Source organism: Erythrolamprus reginae, chromosome 2, assembly GCF_031021105.1.
Source record: "Erythrolamprus reginae isolate rEryReg1 chromosome 2, rEryReg1.hap1, whole genome shotgun sequence".
NCBI classification, from domain to species: domain Eukaryota; kingdom Metazoa; phylum Chordata; class Lepidosauria; order Squamata; family Dipsadidae; genus Erythrolamprus; species Erythrolamprus reginae.
This window is the reverse complement of record NC_091951.1, coordinates 35,941,157-35,960,733: the sequence shown is the minus strand read 5'-3', so window position 1 is coordinate 35,960,733 and position 19,577 is coordinate 35,941,157. Positions and strand designations below refer to the sequence as shown.

The 19,577-nt window shown below is 37.6% G+C and overlaps 1 protein-coding gene across 1 annotated transcript; it reads right to left on the bottom strand.

Moving 5' to 3' along the window:
* Window positions 1–300: 300 nt before the first annotated feature.
* On the bottom strand, window positions 301–15,460 carry LOC139159358 (vomeronasal type-2 receptor 26-like). Its single transcript, XM_070736677.1, has 5 exons — window positions 15,408–15,460; window positions 14,161–14,299; window positions 12,492–12,719; window positions 3,468–3,594; window positions 301–1,211 (listed from the first exon to the last, which is right to left on the bottom strand). Exons 1-5 carry the CDS (start codon window positions 15,458–15,460, stop codon window positions 301–303), a joined length of 1,458 nt encoding a protein of 485 aa, XP_070592778.1.
* Window positions 15,461–19,577: the final 4,117 nt, after the last annotated feature.

Genomic DNA, 19,577 nt, shown 5'->3' with positions numbered 1-19,577 from the left:
TTAACCATAGCCATTGACTTTCTCTAAAACTACATCATGCAGAGCATCTCTGATAAAAGTTTATCTGGTTTAATTTTAGTAATTAAACTAACGTGAATTTTGATAGCAAAAGATAAAACCTATAAGAACTTGAAAGTGGTTCAATTGTTTCAGCTTTTAATCAATTATCATCATTCAAAATTCAAATGAAATGAAGAATTTTAAAAATTGAAAAATTAAATTTTTTGAAGAAATGAAAAATTACTTCCAAAATACATTATTTCATACTACCTGTAAGCTGTTAAAAAAAAAGCACCAACATCAGGAATCCTCATTGCTTTTCATCATCATATGCTCCTTGGTGTTCATGGAAGGTTTCAAAATAATAATATAGCATTTGGGGACAAAGATGCAGCCTAGTAAACCCAGGCTGGAGGCCAGGATGGAGAAGATCTGCACAGCCACCATGTATTTCCCTTTGGTGCTCATATAGGTGGGGACAAAGGAGATCCAAACACTACAGAAAACCAACATGCTGAAGGTAATCAACTTGGCTTCATTGAAAGTCCCTGGCAGCTTTCGAGCCAGGAAGGCCACCAAGAAGCAGATAGCAGCCAGAAAACCCATATAACCAAGGGCAGAATAGAACATGATTGCAGAGCCTTCATTGCACTGCCTCAAGATATGTCTTGGTTGGGAATGAAAGTCAGAATCTGGGAATGGGGGGGAAATTCCCAGCCATACGATACAGATGCACACCTGAACACCGGAGCACAATAAGACAATGGCGTTTGCCAGACTCTTCCGAAGCCACTTCCTCATCCTACTGCCTGGCTGTGTGGCAAGGAATGCTACCACCACCATGACAGTCTTGGCCAGCAAGGAAGACACAGCGACAGAAAAAACAACAGTGAAAATGGTTTGTCGAACAAAACAAGTCATTTTTTGGGGATGACCAATAAATAGAAGGGAGGTCAAGAAGGAAAAGATTAGGGATACCAGGAGTATATAGGTGAGGTCCCGATTGTTAGCTCTGACTATGGGAGTTTCTCGGTGTTTAATGAAGATTTTCAGGACAAAGATAGTGATAAGGGACAAAACAAGAGCAAAGAAAGCCAGGATGATTCCCAAAGTTTCTTCATAGGACAAGAAGCTTATATATTTGGGGATACACTGATTTCTTTTCTCATTGGAATACTGGTCATCTGGACACTTGCTGCAATGAGCTGAATCTGAAAAACATTGGCTAGCATGTATCTGTTTCTGAAACTGTAGAATCATGAAAGAATTGCTACTACTACAATATATAAAATATGTTTCTAAATGTGCTGGAGTGAGAGAGGATGTTGAGGAAGTTTGAGAACATATTAGAAAATGCTTTCCCACCATATTTAGTTATTATTTCATACCATATTGGATAGTGTGAAAATGTATTCATGAAAGTTAAATGAACAAGTAAAACTGAAGAAACCATACGGAATGTAGGTCTGAATCACCTGAAGTGTAAAAGTGTAGCATAATATTGTATTTTGAATCCTACAGGAGGCATCAGATGGGCAGAAATGTGGAGTTTTATGGCTTAATTACTATTTGGAAGTTCTTGTGTCATTGTCTGTTAAATCCAAAGAGTGCAGACTGAGATAAGACAAATCTAGAACCAACAATTCTTTATTAAAAGCTAACAGAGCAACAGTGAAACAGAAAGAGACAGCTCAGTAGGGAAAGTAACCAGTAGCCTCTGCCACACCTGACAGCTCTTTTATAGCCAGCTGTCTGACACACCAGCCAATAGGAAGCCTCTAAACTCCCATTTCCACATAGCTCCCATTCTGGCCAATCAGGGATGCTTCTGAGGCAACTCTAGCCTTCCATATATTATAATGGAAAGGAATGCTTTTGGAGTACTTCTATTAAATTCATTTGCTGGATTGTTCCAACAATGCAGCCCCATAGTGTTTTGCAGCACTCTCTGGGCAGTTAACAATGTCAGCATATTGCCCCCAACAAATCTAGGTCCCCATTTTACTGTCCTCGGAAGGATGGAAGGCTGAGTCAACTTCAAGCCCTGACAGGATCAAACTCCTTTCAGTGGGCAGAGTTAGCCTGCAATACTAACCACTGCACCACCAGATGTCTCTATTTCACAAGTGGAAAAGAATGGTTGGAAGTGTCGGTTGAAATAGTATTAATTGAAAACATTCATTAATTTATTAAGAAAAAGATTTGTATTCTCTCCATCTTCATTGGGGAATGTGGCTCTTAACACATTAAATCTGGTCTGTGGCTTGAAAAACAACCCATGCTGGATCTCATTTACCCACCAGAGAGACCAACATCAAGATGATTGCCACATACCTAAGGAATACTTCAATGTTTCTTCCCAGAAATATTCAAAACACCCAACATTAATTTGAAATAATCATCATTTGTTTTAAAGGAGGAAGAAATATGTGATCATCAACATTCATAGGACTTCTCTTCTTTACTGAAACCAGGAAGAAGGCGACAAATTGAGAGATTGCAACAACCTTTCATCATTTATTTTAATGGCCTCATTATCAGGCAACATTGGGTGACAGTAACAAATCCTTTGTGAACTTTTTCTTACTTTGTGTAATTGTAAAAGAAACTCTGCTAGCCATTAGGTCTATAACTAGCAGGAAAGAAAACATTTTTAGAAATGTCTGTGGAGATTCTTAATTATACAGGTTATGCTTTTCCAAGAGACAACTGGACTTTCAGTTTTTTCTTTGAAAGCATTTTGCTTCTCATCCAAGGAGCTTCTTCAGATCTGGGTGGATGAATCCCTTCATTCCTCACCATCCAGCCAGAGCTGGAGAAGCTTCTTGGATGAGAAGCAAAACATCCTCAAGGAAAAACAAAGTCCAGTTTCCTTTTTAAAAAGCACTTTTGGGACATTTTTAGATATGTTTCTGTAGGTTATTGTCAATTATTGCCAATGATGTGAAAAGCCTGTCTTGTCATTATATTGACCAAACATCCTGTTCTGTTATATTTAAGTCTAAAGGTTACTTGCTTTACTCTTTCTGTATCTAGGGTACGGGTTACTTATTTATTCAACCTCTTCTATTGTTTTAGCTAAGAGCAAAAGGTTAAATTAGCAATCATGTGCTCAACTGCTTGTTTGATATGCTCTATCTGTATGCTGCATATTAATCTGTTACTGGTTAACTATCTTTGCAGTAAGTAATCATTGTGATTGTATATACAAGAATTTTGTTATAAAAATAAACAGCAAGTCCTGAGCAAGACAGATCTCTGAACACATCCAGAGAGACAGAGAGCTCTCTGAATAGCATACCCAGAGAGAACAGGTCTCTAAACAACAGAGGTTTCATGCCCAGAGAGAAGGTCTTCCTAGCTCAGAACTACCATGTCTCCATGTATATGATTTCTACAGTTTCCCAGAAAAGCAGGAATGAATTTTGATTGCATTCTCAATTCTTTTTTTCTCCAAAGCCACCTACCTTCTTCCACAGAAAATGTTCCCTCCATACAAAGAGAACAGTCATAGCAGCAAACCGGGGCACCCTCTCTTATGAGTTTGGCATGTCCTGGGTAACAACTTTCTGTACATCTGGAAGGTGGTGCCATCTAAACATAAACATTAAGATCAACCGGGGCAATATATGAATATTTTAATCAACTGGCTCCTGGAAGACAAAGAGCACACTGGATCAACTCAACCAAGGAGTTGTAGCATAGCAAACCCTCAACTTTCAAGTTTTAACCATTGGAGATACCATCTAACATTGACCTTTATGGAAACAGACTCTGCACACAAGCAACATCTTGACAGACTTGAACATTGGGCACTATCCAACAAAATAAAATTAAAGGGTGAAAAAAGTAAGGTTCTACATTTAGGCAAGACAAACAAAATGCACAGGTACAATATATGTGGTACCTTGCTCAACAGTAGTAACTGTGAGAGGGATCTTGGAGTTCTAGTGGACAACCATTTAAATATGAGTCAACAGTGTGCAGCATGGAAGTAAAATTATGCGAGTGGACACATATTTATTTATTTTTATTATTTATTTATTTATTGTGTGTGAAATATGTGTGATATGTGTGAAATATCACGATGTGCACCGGTAGAAGAAGTTAACCTACCCCTGGTGGACATATGTAAAAACAAAGAGATATTGGACCAAAATACATACATACATGGTTGGAAAAATGTTAAAACAACATATAGATTATAAGCCAAAAATATTCTTGCTAGGCATAATACATGAAAAGTATGGTAAAGAGAATCTATATTTCATATCTCATGTCTTGACAGCAGCAAGAATTGTACATGCACAGTACTGGAAAAATGAGGAAACACCCACAAAGAATGATATAACTAAAAAAAAATTTATTGATTGATTGATTGTGCAGAAATGGATAGATTGACATTAAAAGAAAAAGAAGATACAGAGTATTTTTGAACAAGGAACTTGTTTTATTCTTGAGAAATATATCTTTTCTTTTATGCACACTGAGAGCATATGCACCAAGACAAATTCCTTGTATGTCCAAACACACTTGGCCAGTAAAGAATTCTATTCTATTCTATAAATAACTGGACAGTAGGGGTAGAAATTAGGAGTGGGAAAAGTATTATTCTATAAAAATAAATTGATCCAGACAATGCACTGTTCACTAAGCACTTGGGTTTTTTTTAAAAAAAATATTTTTTATTATTTTCAAAATATTATTATTTTCAAAAGAAAACAAACAAAGACATACAACATTGAACATTTAAGGAGCTACCATTTATTTATTTATTACTTAGATTTGTATGCCGCCCCTCTCCGAAGACTCCGCTTATCATTGCTCCGCTTATCATAGAAGTCTAACTAATACAGAATATAAAAAACTCTAACTATTATCAGATCTAAGCAGAAAAACCACACTTGGAGATTACATTATCGTTAAGTTTAGTTATAAATTTTTAAGATTAAAATTATTAATTAAGTTTCTTTATGCGTTTTTTTTTAAAAGAAAAATCATGAAAAATAATATACATATACACATATATATATATATATATATATATATATATATATATATATATATATATATATATATATATATATTTGTTTTCGTAAATTTTCACGGGTATATGTATGTAGATTGTTCTGAGTTCGGGTTTTGCCCTGTGTAATATTTTGCATGTTTATGCGACGTTTCGGTGAAATCACATCCACCATCATCAGGCTGAAGTTTCCAAGCTTCGTGCTGTTGTAAAATGGAATGTCTGCAACTGTCATTTCTTCCTAGTGTATAGTGTGAGGGTGGATATTTGGTTTGAATGTAGCAAATAGATTGGGTGATTATGTTTCAGTGATCTGATTGGTTGGTGTAATCATAATTATTAGAAGGATTGACATGGTGATTTTATGAAGTGTTTTTTGTTTAAGGCTGGTTTCCAAATTTCAAAAGTCCAAATTCATAATTATTAGAAGGATTGAATGGTGATTTTTATGAAGTGTTTTTTTTGTTTAAGGCTGGTTTCCAAATTTCTGGTAGGCGGGACGTGTCATCTCTTTTATTCATGCAAAGGGGGCTCCTTTCAATTTCTATGGCTTCTAGAGCAATTCTTCTATATAAATTCTCTGTTTTGTGAAGTAATTTAGTTTTTTCAAAGTCAATTTTGTGCCCTATTTTTTTAATGTGCTGGACAAGGGAGGAAGTCTTATCTTCTTTTTTAACTGCATTCACATGTTCTGCAAGGCGTGCACTTACTCTTCGGTTGGTTTGTCCAATGTATGTGGCTGCACATGTTTTGCAAGGGATTTCATAGATTCCTTGGTATTCCAATTGGATTTTATCTTTGGGGCTCCTTAGGATATTAGATATTTCTTGGTTGGTGCAAAATGAAGTTTTGATGTTATGTTTGTGCAGGATTTTACTAATTTTGTCTGTGGTGCCCTTGATGTAAGGGAGGATGGTGGTACCATTGTCCTGTTCTTGATCTTGTTTTTTGGGGGGTGTCTCTTTTTTGATTAGATTTGTGATTGTTTTCTCTTCGAATCCATTAGAAATTAATACATCTTTGAGTTTGTTCAATTCAGTTTTTAAGTGCTCATGGTCAGCTAAGCGTTTGGTTCTGGTGATGAGAGTTTTGGCCACTGAGGTGATTTGTGCGGGGTGGTGGTGTGAGTGTGCATTTAGATAACGGTTGGTATGGGTTTTCTTTTGGTAGATAGTGTGTCCTAGGCTGCCATTGGGTTTTTTATAGACCAGTACATCTAGAAAGGGAAGTTGATCATTGATTTCTGTTTCCACAGTAAACTGTATTTTGGGGTGTAGGCTGTTAAGATGTGTGAGGAAATTGTCTAGTTTTTCCTTACCATGTGGCCAAATTACAAAGGTATCATCAACATATCTCAGCCAAAGTTTAGGTTTGTATTTGGATTGCTCTAATGCATTATTTTCGAAATATTCCATATAGAGGTTGGCGATGACCGGTGAGAGAGGTGATCCCATGGGGGCTCCCTCTATCTGTTTATATCTTTGTTCATTATAGATGAAGTATGTATTGGTCAGGCAGTGGTTGGTAAGGTCTAGGATATATTTGGGGGGTTTGTGTTTGTCCTGGATAGCTGTCAAGGCTTCTTTAATAGGTATTTGTGTGAAAAGGGACACGACATCAAAACTCACCAGTAGGTCATCGGGTTGTAGGTTTTGTTTTTTGATTATTTGTATAAAGTGGAATGAATTTTGAACACATGAGGTAATAGTTTCTGTATATGGTTGAAGGTATTTGGCTAAAAATTTGGCAAGGTTTTGTAGAGGGGAGCCTATAGAACTGACTATTGGTCTGAGAGGTATTCCTTCCTTGTGTATTTTTGGAAGGCCATAGAGTTTTGGACATATGGAAGATTTTTCTCTGGGGATGATTTTTTGCTGGATTTCTTCGCTGATGGGAGAGGCCTTGATTTTGGATTTGGTAGTTTTTTCTAGGTAGGTGGTAGGATCTGTGCTTAGGAGTTTGTAGGCTGGGTTTTGTAGTAGAGTTGTCATTTTTTCTTTGTAGTCTGCTGTGTTCATCACTATTGTGGAGTTTCCTTTGTCGGCTGGGAGGATGGTTATATGATGGTCTTTCTTCAAATTGATAAGTGCATCTCTTTCCTCCTTTTGTATGTTGCTTTTAGGAGGTTTACTAGAGCAGAGAATATTAGTGACTTTAAGTCTGATTTTGTTGGCTGTATCTGGGTTTATTTTATTTAGATTTGTTTCAATTCCACATATGATGTTTTCAGTTGGGATGCGTTTTGGAGTTATTGCAAAATTGAATCCTTTTGAAAGAATATTGGTTTCTGTAGTGGTGAGTATCCTGTCTGATATGTTATGTACTGTTTTGGTCATAAGTTGTTGTGGAGGGCTGGGTTTCTGCTGTATTTCTAGTTTTTGGAGTTTTTTATTATGTGTGTCTGTCTTATATTGGGTTTCTGTTTCTGCTCTCCAGATTGATATTTGTTTGAATTTATCCCAGAGTATAGGGTGTAATTGGTTGCTGATTTTAAGGTGAAGAGAGAGTAGACTTTTGTTGATTTCATCAAGTATGAATCTTTTTTTGTGGAGTTCATTTCTGATTAGGGCTAATTCAGTTCTTTTTAGGATCCTCTCAATGGTTGGGGTTTTTGGGTGGAATTTTAGTTGGAAGTATTTGGGAATTATTCTTTTGTCCCTGCAGTTGCGTAGGAATGTGAGATCACATAAGATGGAGGCTTTTCTGACTTCAAGTTTTTCATAGGTCCTAGTCAGTAGGAAAGTGTCCTCCCCGTAGAGGTAAGATATTTGTTTTCGTAAATTTTCACGGGTATATGTATGTAGATTGTTCTGAGTTCGGGTTTTGCCCTGTGTAATATTTTGCATGTTTATGCGACGTTTCGGTGAAATCACATCCACCATCATCAGGCTGAAGTTTCCAAGCTTCGTGCTGTTGTAAAATGGAATGTCTGCAACTGTCATTTCTTCCTAGTGTATAGTGTGGGGGTGGAGATTTGGTTTGAATGTAGCAAATAGATTGGGTGATTATGTTTCAGTGATCTGATTGGTTGGTGTAATCATAATTATTAGAAGGATTGACATGGTGATTTTATGAAGTGTTTTTTGTTTAAGGCTGGTTTCCAAATTTCAAAAGTCCAAATTCATAATTATTAGAAGGATTGAATGGTGATTTTATGAAGTGTTTTTTTTGTTTAAGGCTGGTTTCCAAATTTCTGGTAGGCGGGACGTGTCATCTTTTTATTCATGCAAAGGGGGCTCCTTTCAATTTCTATGGCTTCTAGAGCAATTCTTCTATATAAATTCTCTGTTTTGTGAAGTAATTTAGTTTTTTCAAAGTCAATTTTGTGCCCTGTTTTTTTAATGTGCTGGACAAGGGAGGAAGTCTTATCTTCTTTTTTAACTGCATTCACATGTTCTGCAAGATATGTTGGCTGAGATATGTTGATGATACCTTTGTAATTTGGCCACATGGTAAGGAAAAACTAGACAATTTCCTCACACATCTTAACAGACTACACCCCAAAATACAGTTTACTATGGAAACAGAAATCAATGATCAACTTCCCTTTCTAGATGTACTGGTCTATAAAAAACCCAATGGCAGCCTAGGACACACTATCTACCAAAAGAAAACCCATACCAACCGTTATCTAAATGCACACTCACACCACCACCCCGCACAAATCACCTCAGTGGCCAAAACTCTCATCACCAGAACCAAACGCTTAGCTGACCATGAGCACTTAAAAACTGAATTGAACAAACTCAAAGATGTATTAATTTCTAATGGATTCGAAGAGAAAACAATCACAAATCTAATCAAAAAAGAGACACCCCCCCAAAAACAAGATCAAGAACAGGACAATGGTACCACCATCCTCCCTTACATCAAGGGCACCACAGACAAAATTAGTAAAATCCTGCACAAACATAACATCAAAACTTCATTTTGCACCAACCAAAAAAATCTAATATCCTAAGGAGCCCCAAAGATAAAATCCAATTGGAATACCAAGGAATCTATGAAATCCCTTGCAAAACATGTGCAGCCACATACATTGGACAAACCAACCGAAGAGTAAGTGCACACCTTGCAGAACATGTGAATGCAGTTAAAAAAGAAGATAAGACTTCCTCCCTTGTCCAGCACATTAAAAAAACAGGGCACAAAATTGACTTTGAAAAAACTAAATTACTTCACAAAACAGAGAATTTATATAGAAGAATTGCTCTAGAAGCCATAGAAATTGAAAGGAGCCCCCTTTGCATGAATAAAAGAGATGACACGTCCCGCCTACCAGAAATTTGGAAACCAGCCTTAAACAAAAAAAACACTTCATAAAATCACCATTCAATCCTTCTAATAATTATGAATTTGGACTTTTGAAATTTGGAAACCAGCCTTAAACAAAAAACACTTCATAAAATCACCATGTCAATCCTTCTAATAATTATGATTACACCAACCAATCAGATCACTGAAACATAATCACCCAATCTATTTGCTACATTCAAACCAAATCTCCACCCCCACACTATACACTAGGAAGAAATGACAGTTGCAGACATTCCATTTTACAACAGCACGAAGCTTGGAAACTTCAGCCTGATGATGGTGGATGTGATTTCACCGAAACGTCGCATAAACATGCAAAATATTACACAGGGCAAAACCCGAACTCAGAACAATCTACATATATATATATATATATCAAGAAGGAGATAATATAAACACTTCTAAGTTAGTTATAATATAAACTATATAGTTCTATCTTATAATTTTAAAATAGTCATTTATTCTTATATATTTAATTTTTTATACTGTTTTTAACATTCCACCAATCATATACTTTATCCCAAATTTTATAAAATTCTGTTTCGGTTTGATTGTTCAAACGTTTAGTCATCATATCTAGTTCTGCACACTCTATAATTTTTTTAAACACCTCAGTGTCTTTCGGTATCGTCTTTTCTTTCCATTTCTGCGCGAATGTTATTCGTGCCGCTGTCAATATATGTATTATTAAATAGTAAATTTCTTTTTTATACTTTATGTTTGAAATACCCAATAGAAAAAATTCAGGAGATTTTTTAATCTTCTCCTTTGTTATTTCATTTATCCAATTCTCTACTTTATTCCAAAATATTTTTGTCTCCGGACAGGTCCACCATGCATGGTAATATGTGCCAACTTCTTTTTTGCATTTCCAACAAATGGGCGATACCGAAGGAAACATTTTAGAGATTCTATATGGTGGAAGGTGCCATCTATAAAACATCTTAATTTGATTTTCTTTGAAAGAGATTGATTTTGTTATTTTCCAATTATACTGTACATCCATATCTTTTCCCAAGTATCTAAATCAATCTCTTTGCCAAAATTTTTGCACCAACTGATCATATTATCCTTCAATATCCAACCTATCATTCTATGATTTAATAAATATTTATAAACGTTTCCAATTGTCTTTGTTTGATTTTGGAATAATAATTTGCCCAATACATTATTTTCTTTTTAAAAAATATAAGTCTTTACATCTATTTGATATCTAAAACTAATCTGCATATAATGCCACCAATCTAAATCTATACCTAACTCATATAACTCTTGTTTTGTTCTTAATTTTAATTGATTATCTAACAAATCACTATATTTCCAAATCTTACCTTTTCCTTTAAGATTTGGGTGTACTATAGCTTCAAGGGGTGAAACCCATTCTGGCATTACTAAAAAGTGATTTTTCTTTATTTCATTCCACACTTCTATCAATGCCTTTCTAATAACATTATTTTTAAAATATGAGTGGGTTCTTAACTTATCATACCATACAAATGCATGCCACCCGACCATCAAGTCGTGGCCTTCTAGATTAAGCAATCTTTGATTTTCTAGTGTGAGCCATTCTTTTATCCATGTCAGGGCCGTGGCATGGCATTATAGTTTCCAATTTGGGAGACCCAGGCCTCCTCTTTCCTTACGATCTTCTAATGAGTTTTGTTTTATTCTTGATTTTTTACCTTGCCAAATAAATTTTCTTATTATCTTATTCAATTCGGCAAAGAATTTCGTTCCTGGATTTATTGGAATCACTTGGAAAAGAAACAATATTTTTGGAAGGATATTCATTTTAACTGTGGAAATTCTTCCTACAAGTGATAATTGTAGATTACTCCATATTTCTAAGTCTTTTTTAATCTGACTTAATAATTTTAAATAATTGTCGTCTTTTAAAGATACGGCTTTGGAAGTCATCCATATCCCTAAATATTTCACTTTTTTCGTGATCTTCATGTTTGATAGGTCTCCTAAGTATTTTCTCTGTATTTCAGTCATGTTTTTTGTTAATATCTGTGTCTTTTCCTTATTTATTTTCAATCCTGCAACTTTCCCATATTCTTCAATCACATTTATTAAATTTAAAATAGATTCTATTGGGTCATCCAAAATAAACACTACGTCATCAGCGAATGCTTGTGTTTTATAAATTTCCTTTCTAATTTTCAATCCTTTTATTTTCTTGTCTGCTCTTATTTTTATCAACAATGCTTCTAAAGTTAAAATAAATAACAATGGTGATATTGGACAACCTTGTCTTACTCCTCTTTGTATAATTACTTTTTCTGTTTGTTCACTATTTATTATAATTTTAGCAGTTTGTTCAGAATATATAGCATCTATTAAAAAACTTTGTTCCAACTTCCATCTTATTTAATTGTATTTTCATAAAATTCCAATCCACGTTATCAAATGCTTTTTGAGCATCTAGAAATATAAGTGCCATTTGCTTTTCAGGGTGTATAGGTAATGTGAAAATATATAAATTATTTTTTAAAATGTCCTTTTTTAAAACTACTCTAATTTCCTTCACTACATTATTAACTTGATATCTTTCTCTAATAAATAAAATTTATTCTGCAAATAAAATCTAATCTAACAGATTATTGATTAGGATATCATATTCCTGTTTAATAATGTAGATAGTGATGGCAAAACTTTGTGGCACCAAGTGCTGAAAAGGTTGTATGGAAACATTGCGCGCATACGTGCTTGTCAGAGCCACACTCCGGAAAAGCTGAAAATTCGGGGTTCTGGTGTGCATGCCTGCATGCATGTACACACCGGGTTTTGGCACTGTCACACACATGAAGGACAGCTGATCATTGCATTTGCATGTATGCCAGAAACCCAAAAGACAAACAGGCAAAGCGGTGTGTTCTGGCCAACATGGCTTTGTGTGCTACTTGGGGCACACATGCTATAGGTTCACTATCATGGGTGTAGACTGTAAAGATCTAATGCACTTGTTGGTTCAGCAGATTCCAGGTTGTGATAAATTACTAAAATCTCTAATGAATTAAAGGGGTCTTGTGTTTCTTTATTTGAAAGTTACCTTGATTCTCCCAAAGAATCATTTATTTTGGAATAGAAAAGTATGCATGTGAAGAGATAATAGGAAAACCTAAAACCAAGCAGCATTAGCTACCTTGTTAAATGATGTTGGCCATATAATGGCATTCTGATTGTTGGAGACCTTGACTTCAGATGAGGTTTCTCTTTCTACACTCCCAATTTTCACACCAACAGCAGACGCATTGGGAAACATTCTCCAATGTATGATATCAAAGTCAGCCACAGGAAGTCCATTTCCATCCAAATAAACTGCATCTCTGGAAATATTGTGAAGCTGGAAATTTCTTAACTTCTGTTGAAGCTGCAAAGACATAGAAAAAAATACATGGCAATGTTAGGTACAGCCATATGTAGTAAATTTGCATAGCTGCCATTGATTGGCCAAATAGCAGTGGCAGATTTGAATGCCTAATACTGGTTGGCCAAGATGCAGGGAAACCCCTAAATGTGGCTTCCCTGCCACTTGCCACCAGTCCTGATTACGGAGCTTACTTATTTAAATATAGGTGCTGAACTGTATGTCTCAATTCTAATTCCCATGCTAATCTAAAGTCAGGTTACTCATTCCCCTTTGAGCCTTTATTCAATGTTTTCTGGCTATTATTCTAGACTGGAAGTGCTCTGAGTAATTCAACCTCTTTAACTTAACACTTTGGTCTACAAGAAGGTGATCTGGAAATTTATGGAAAGCTTCTCTCTCTCTCTCTCCTTCTTCAGTCCTACCAAATAATAGCTTAGCATCAGAATTTTAACAAAAAATCAAAGTACATACAGCTAAAATTGCAACTAATTCACCTTAAATCCAAGTATTTTTCCTGTGATATTGCATGAGATTTTAAAACTTTAATCTACTTTAATTTTTAATAAAATATTGTGTGTATGTACGTGTGTGCATAGACACCCATGTGGACACATAAATATGGACTTGGAAATAACAACTTTTCCCAACTTTCAGGAGGTTATGTCTTGGAACCAAACCCAACACTCCTTTCCTTAGCAGATTGCAAGCATTCCATTTCAGCTTTCCTTCAGTATTCAGATGGCATAGCCAGAAACAGCAGCTGGGAGTGGAGGGTGAAGAACAATTGCATGGAAGTTGTACTGTGGAGATGGTGGGAGAAACAAGAAGGTTTGTCATGGTACTCAGGAGAAGAGACATAAAGACCTGCCAGCGGATGGATATTCATGTGAAAAGGTTAAGCCAGAGAGCACTCAACAGGAGCCCAAAGAACTTCAATTATGCCAATGAGTGTTGGTAACTTGGTAATAACTAGAAATAGAAGTGTACTAGAAGTCTTCTTTCTCTCTTCCACCCCACTGGAAACAAGACAAAAGGTCTGGAAGACGAAAGCCCAACCAGAAATGAAGAAGGACCCCAAAAACCCAACTTTGGGTCTTATTGTTGGAAAAGTGGGGTCTTTGATGGAGCAGAAGAGAGGAAGAATTTCAAAAGATAAAAGAGGGTGAATGCAGTTAGGAACCAGAATAGATATCTCCTTTACAGAGCCACATGCACACACACACACACAGAGGAATATAGATATTAGTGCTATAGAAATGGGGAGCTAGACATGGCATTTGCCATCATTTCTGTTTTGGGGGTTGACAGAGGGAAACTTGAAGCAAAATTCCCACCTGCCATGGCTGTATAATTTGGGTTGATTGCACCCTCTTCTTACTGCATTGGGAAGAAGAGACAGCACTGAGGACCAAGGCCACAGCTTGGATTGCTTTGAAAATACCTGAGCCATCCTCAGACAGAATTCTTGCAACCACATGTTGGGGCGGAAATTCCCACTTCTCTTTTTCTGTGCATTTTCCCCAAACCTTTTTGGACCACACAGGCCTTGAATAGGAACAGTGGAATGCTTCCATTCGAAACTGTGTGGCAATATGAGAAAATGAATTAAAAATATAATATTGTGTCCTTGTCTTCGTCTGGGTGAGGAAGGAAAACAAAGCATGTTTATGATGAAGATCAACAAAGTGATAAAATATTCTTAAACTTATATCTGATAAAGTTGTTGCAATCCACACTTTCCCACCAATGAATTCATTAATTGAATCAGTATATTGTATTAGGCTGGATAGTGTTGCTGTGGCTGAATAATCTAGTTGACAGATTATAATTTTGATTTGGCTACTGAAAATAGAAAGGAGGCTTTTGGTCCTTTTGCCTCTAAGACTTTGATCCATGTTCATCATTGGAATGATCTCTGAGAAGACAATGCATATCTCATTTTTTACAGCTAGATTTGTCAAGCTTCTTCTAAAATTTTCTCCTTTTTCATTTCCCTGAGAAATGAGACCAATCCATGTCCATCGGAAATGCAGGAGCAGCTTGACAATTGCTAAGAAAGGAGGCTCCTGTTTTGGTGTCAACCGATACAAAAAAGGAAAACAATGGTTTCGTTCAAGAGTGTGGCTGATGATACCATAGTTGATCTAAGATGAAAGAAAAGATGTTGGTAGTTTGTGTCTTTTTTAATGACAAAAGCCAGCAGCTTAAATCTAAGAGCTTAAATCTAACAGCAACATAATATACAAAATCAATGGCAACAACTGTAAACAATTCTATGTGGGACAAACAAAAGGGCAATTGACAACAAGAGTTCATGAACATTAACTAGCTACTGCTATTAAGCCTAGTTTCATCCCGTGTATATGTGTATTTTTGGTTTTTCTTGCCTAAGTGTAAAATTTTACTTTTCTTTACACTGAATTTCATTTTGTTAGTTAGGGCCCAGTGTTCATCTTGATCTTCTAGGGCTATTTTGGCAAACTTATGGCACGTGTGCCACAGATGGAATGCAGAACCACATCTGAGGGCACGCAAGGCATTGCTCTATGTCAGCTCAAGCGGACAATTGTGCAATGGCCAGCTGATTTTTGGCCTTCTAGAGGTTGGGGGAGGCCGTTTTTGCCCTCCCCAGGCTTCAGGAAAGCCACCACAGCTGTGGATGGCAAAAAATGGACCCAATGGTCCTACCAGAAGGTCATTTCTGAATTTTTGATAGGCCTGTTGGGCCCACTTTTCACCATCCACAGGGCTCTGGGGCTTTCCTGAAGTCTGCGGAGGGTGAAAATGGCCCAACAGGCCTACCAGAAGTCTGGAGGCTTCAGTGAGGCCTGCACACATAGGTGAGTGGGCAGTTCAGGGAGACTTGTGCGCACATATGCGGGGTGAGGGCATTGCGTTATGGGTGTGGGCACATGCGCATGCACACACACCTTTTTGGCACCTGGGCAAAAAAAAGATTTGCCAGCACTGATCTAGAATGTTAGCTATTCCTGCCAGTTTAGTATAAATTGACCAGATATTAAACTTGGTAAAGAGAGACACCATTGATGGGGGTGGGGGTGAGTTTCATGATTAAAAATTGGTCTAAATTGTAAAAGCCTCTGTAAAAGCCTTCTGAGGCATGCAAGAGTGATTGTTGGTACAGAAATTTGATAAGTAAGTCAAATCTAGATGATCTTTGCATTTGAGTTAAATGTCAGATTTTTAAAAAAAATTGAAAGAGGTACAGAACAATTAGAAATAGAAAATTACTTGGAAATCTAAAAAGAAGCATGGTAGAAGCATTCAGAAGAAACCAGAATTTAGGACTTGATAGTGGGAAGTTTAAAAATTGCAGCCATAAAACCAAGGATGAATCTGTCTAATGTAGTAATAGCTTGTCTATTATAAGATGTGGACTTGATTTGGCAGTATCAATTCAAACTGGGGATTTTTGCTTTATATTGCAAACATTACAAACATTTATATATTTTTTTAAAAAGCTAAGAGGACTAATCTTACTTTATTTCTGTTGCACACTAACTCTCTTAAGGTAAGCCAATAGGTCTGCCTGGAATGCAAAAATCTACATGACCATTGCAAAGGGCTTAAATTTCCAGCGGTCATTCAGATTTTTTGCAATTCAGATCTCATCACTTAATTTCACCAGAATACGCAGAACTGAAGCTTTGGTTGACTAAACTCGTAATTTCAAACTAATTTTTGCTATCTCCCTTCCTTCCCCCTCTCTCTTTCTTTCTCTCTCTTTCTCCCCCTACCTTCCCTCTTTCTCTTTCTCTCTCTCTCTCTCCCCTCCCTTTCTCTCTATTTCTCTTTCCCTCCCTTTATTTCTCTCTCTTTTTTTCTCTTTTCCTTCCTCCTAAAAGATTTTCAAATGCCTACCGAGTGCTGCAGGCAGGCTCCTCTTGGTCTTAAACTCCACCCATGTACAGGACTGGACTGGCTAGCAGGCTCCCCCAGGGTCCTAGCTGCTGCCCTTTTCCTTTTCCTCAAAGAAATAAGCTCAGCTTCCTGGGGACTGTTACTTTTCTGTCGGAAAATTGAACGTAGTTTCTCTCCCCTGCTGAGGAGAGAGAGAGAGCAGTTGCAGGGAGAGCTTATCCCGGCATCTCCCCATCGCAGACTCTGCAGGGCGTGTGGGCACTCCAGGGGCAGGGGAGGCAAGGAGCAGCGTCAGCTGTGAAGTTGGAGATTCTTGGAAGAGAGCGGGAGGGAAGAGAATCTTTTTGTGGCTGAAGAAAATCAGGATATTTTTGAAATGTCCCGGGATGTGGGACAAATTATTCAAAACCGGGACTGTCCCGCCAAAAGCGGGACGTCTGGTCACTTTAGTTTAGTATCATCTGTACATTTGGTAAATTTCCGTTCTATTTCCTTTAATCCAAGAAAACTGACATTGTGGCAAGTTCCAGTTCATAATAGGTAGGAATAAATTTATGGTGACATCTTATGGGCTAGCCGCTAGAGGAAGCATGTTAAAACAGCTTTCTGGATGTGCCTTAAACTCTCTATGCTCTTCTATGGCTTTCCTAGATCCATTCACTTTTCCATCATATCTTTCTTCTGCAATTTGATCCTTAGACTCAAACTTTAACAAATGAGGATTTTCCTGATTATGAAAGTGCTGGACTAGCTTGCGTCTTGCAGCTTAATAGCTGGAGGTTTTGAAATAGAGGTTTGACAGCCATTTGTCTGCTATGATCTGCAGATTCTTACTCTGGAAAGGGGGCTGGACTAGAGTTCCTCAATCTTTTTGCCTTTGCGGACTGGCATAGGACACGGGGGAGATGTTTTTGTTTCTGTGCCTCTTTCATTCTGGTCATTAACTTTTCAATTTAAAATTCTGTGCTCATATATTCTTGTTGTGCCCTGCCAGCCATCAGCAGATCTGGCAGCTGACTTAGATGAAGAGGAGGTTGGGGAGGATCATGGGCTAGTCCTGGACTCCCGGGGAAAGTCCTGGACTCCTGATGGATGCTCTGTGTTGGAAGCAGAGATAGAGCCAGGGCCGTCCGACATTCACAAGCTGACTTTGGAGTTGAAGGTAAGTAGGGAAGAAGAACCTTAAACTCTCCATCTGGGGCCTGTTCTGTTCTGTCTGGGTCACTCCAGAAGCCAATACCAACCCAAAAAGAGAAGCCAGACACACTGGTAAAAGGCAAAGGCAGTTTATATAATTCAAGGAAAACACAGGTAACAGAAAATGTCCTTACAAACAGGAAAAACGCTGGAACTTCAAATATATACACGGAGGGAATAGTCCATGAAGCAATACCAGATTCTTGCTGCCAAGACAAAGCTGTAGATAGCAAACAGACGCCTCCCACGAGTCTTCCAGACTGCGAGGCCACAAGCCAAGATCAGAGACGCTGAGAATCAAAACAGGTCACCGCAACTCCAATTGATAACACTCCACATGGCTTCAAGGCCTTGCCTGCCTTTTAAACCCTGCTGATGAGGACCACACCCAAACCCAGCTGTTTCTAACTCAATGGTGAAAATATTTCTTTAACTGCTCCTTTCGTTGCTCTGAATGTCTCTGTCTCATGTCAATGACAGCTTGTGCGACATCACCTAATGACTCCAAGCTACTGGCTGGGGAGAGCCCCCCCCCCCCCCAGGGCTCTCATGCTGTTCTCCTTCATCCCATTCCTGACTCTCCTCTCCCCCGTCCGACTGTTCAGCCCCCTCCTCTGCGCTGTCATCCTCCTCCAGGCATGGAGCCAGCAGAGACACAGCTGGTCCCTGAGCAGCCTCAGGCTGAATCACAACATGTTCCAGATGCACAAATTCACAGAGCTGCCAGGAAAGGAAAACAACTGAAGAACAGAAGCCGACTCAGGAAGCAAGACACACATGGATGCTGAATGTCCCTTCTCTGGCTGGGAAATAAATAGAAGCAAATGGGGAGTGGTGGTTGCAAGAACAACAGTTCGGATTTGTTTTGGAAGATTTGCTTATTGTGATTTGTACCTCAGAGACTGTTTGCCAGGAATTAATTTACAGCTCTGTGACTGGAAGCTCTCAAACGGGGTTTTTCAGGATAAGGAGTTTGTTTCTTGGTTCTGCTAAGGCTGGGTCAGAACAATTCTTGGGTTTCTGTCTACCTATTTGTCACAACCATTTTCAAAAATCCAATGGCCACTTCAACTCATTTTAACATTACTTGACAGATACCAATACACATTGATTTCACAAAATGGACAGAAACACATTGTTTTATACAGCTATTGTGGTTTTTTTCAACCAACACCCATTCTTAAAACAGGCCACATTGTACCTGTTCCCGTTCTCCTAGCCCTAAAGTTTCTTTACTGTACTTTAATAAATTATCTAGCAACTAGAAGCTTAGTTCAGTTACATTCATCATATCCTATTTGATTGTTGCCTGTATAAGAGGGTGAGAGACAGGTACTTTGGTCAATATACTAAATAAATGATCCATTGGGAACCCAATATCAGAACAACTTATCGTATTTATCAGCATAAAAGTCTATTAAATTAAATTACATTATTTTTTTTCAGAGTATAAGATGCATCTCCACCCCCCCCCACCCCACCCCAAAAAAGAGGCTGAAAATTTTGGTATGTCCTATACTCTGAATGTAGCTTTTTCAAAGGTTTTTTCCCCAGCCTAACAAGGTGCTAATGATTTTCCTGGCTCTTCCTGGCTTGCAAGCTTGTTTTCATTGCTACTCCCTCTGAAAAAGAGTCTTCGGAGAGGGGCGGCATACAAATCTAAATAATAAATAAATAAATAAATTTTGAGCCCTAATAAGGTGCTAATAATCTTCCCAGCTTGCAGGCTTGTTTTCATTGCTACTCTGAAGTTTTTTCCAACCCTAAGTCTTTGCAGGC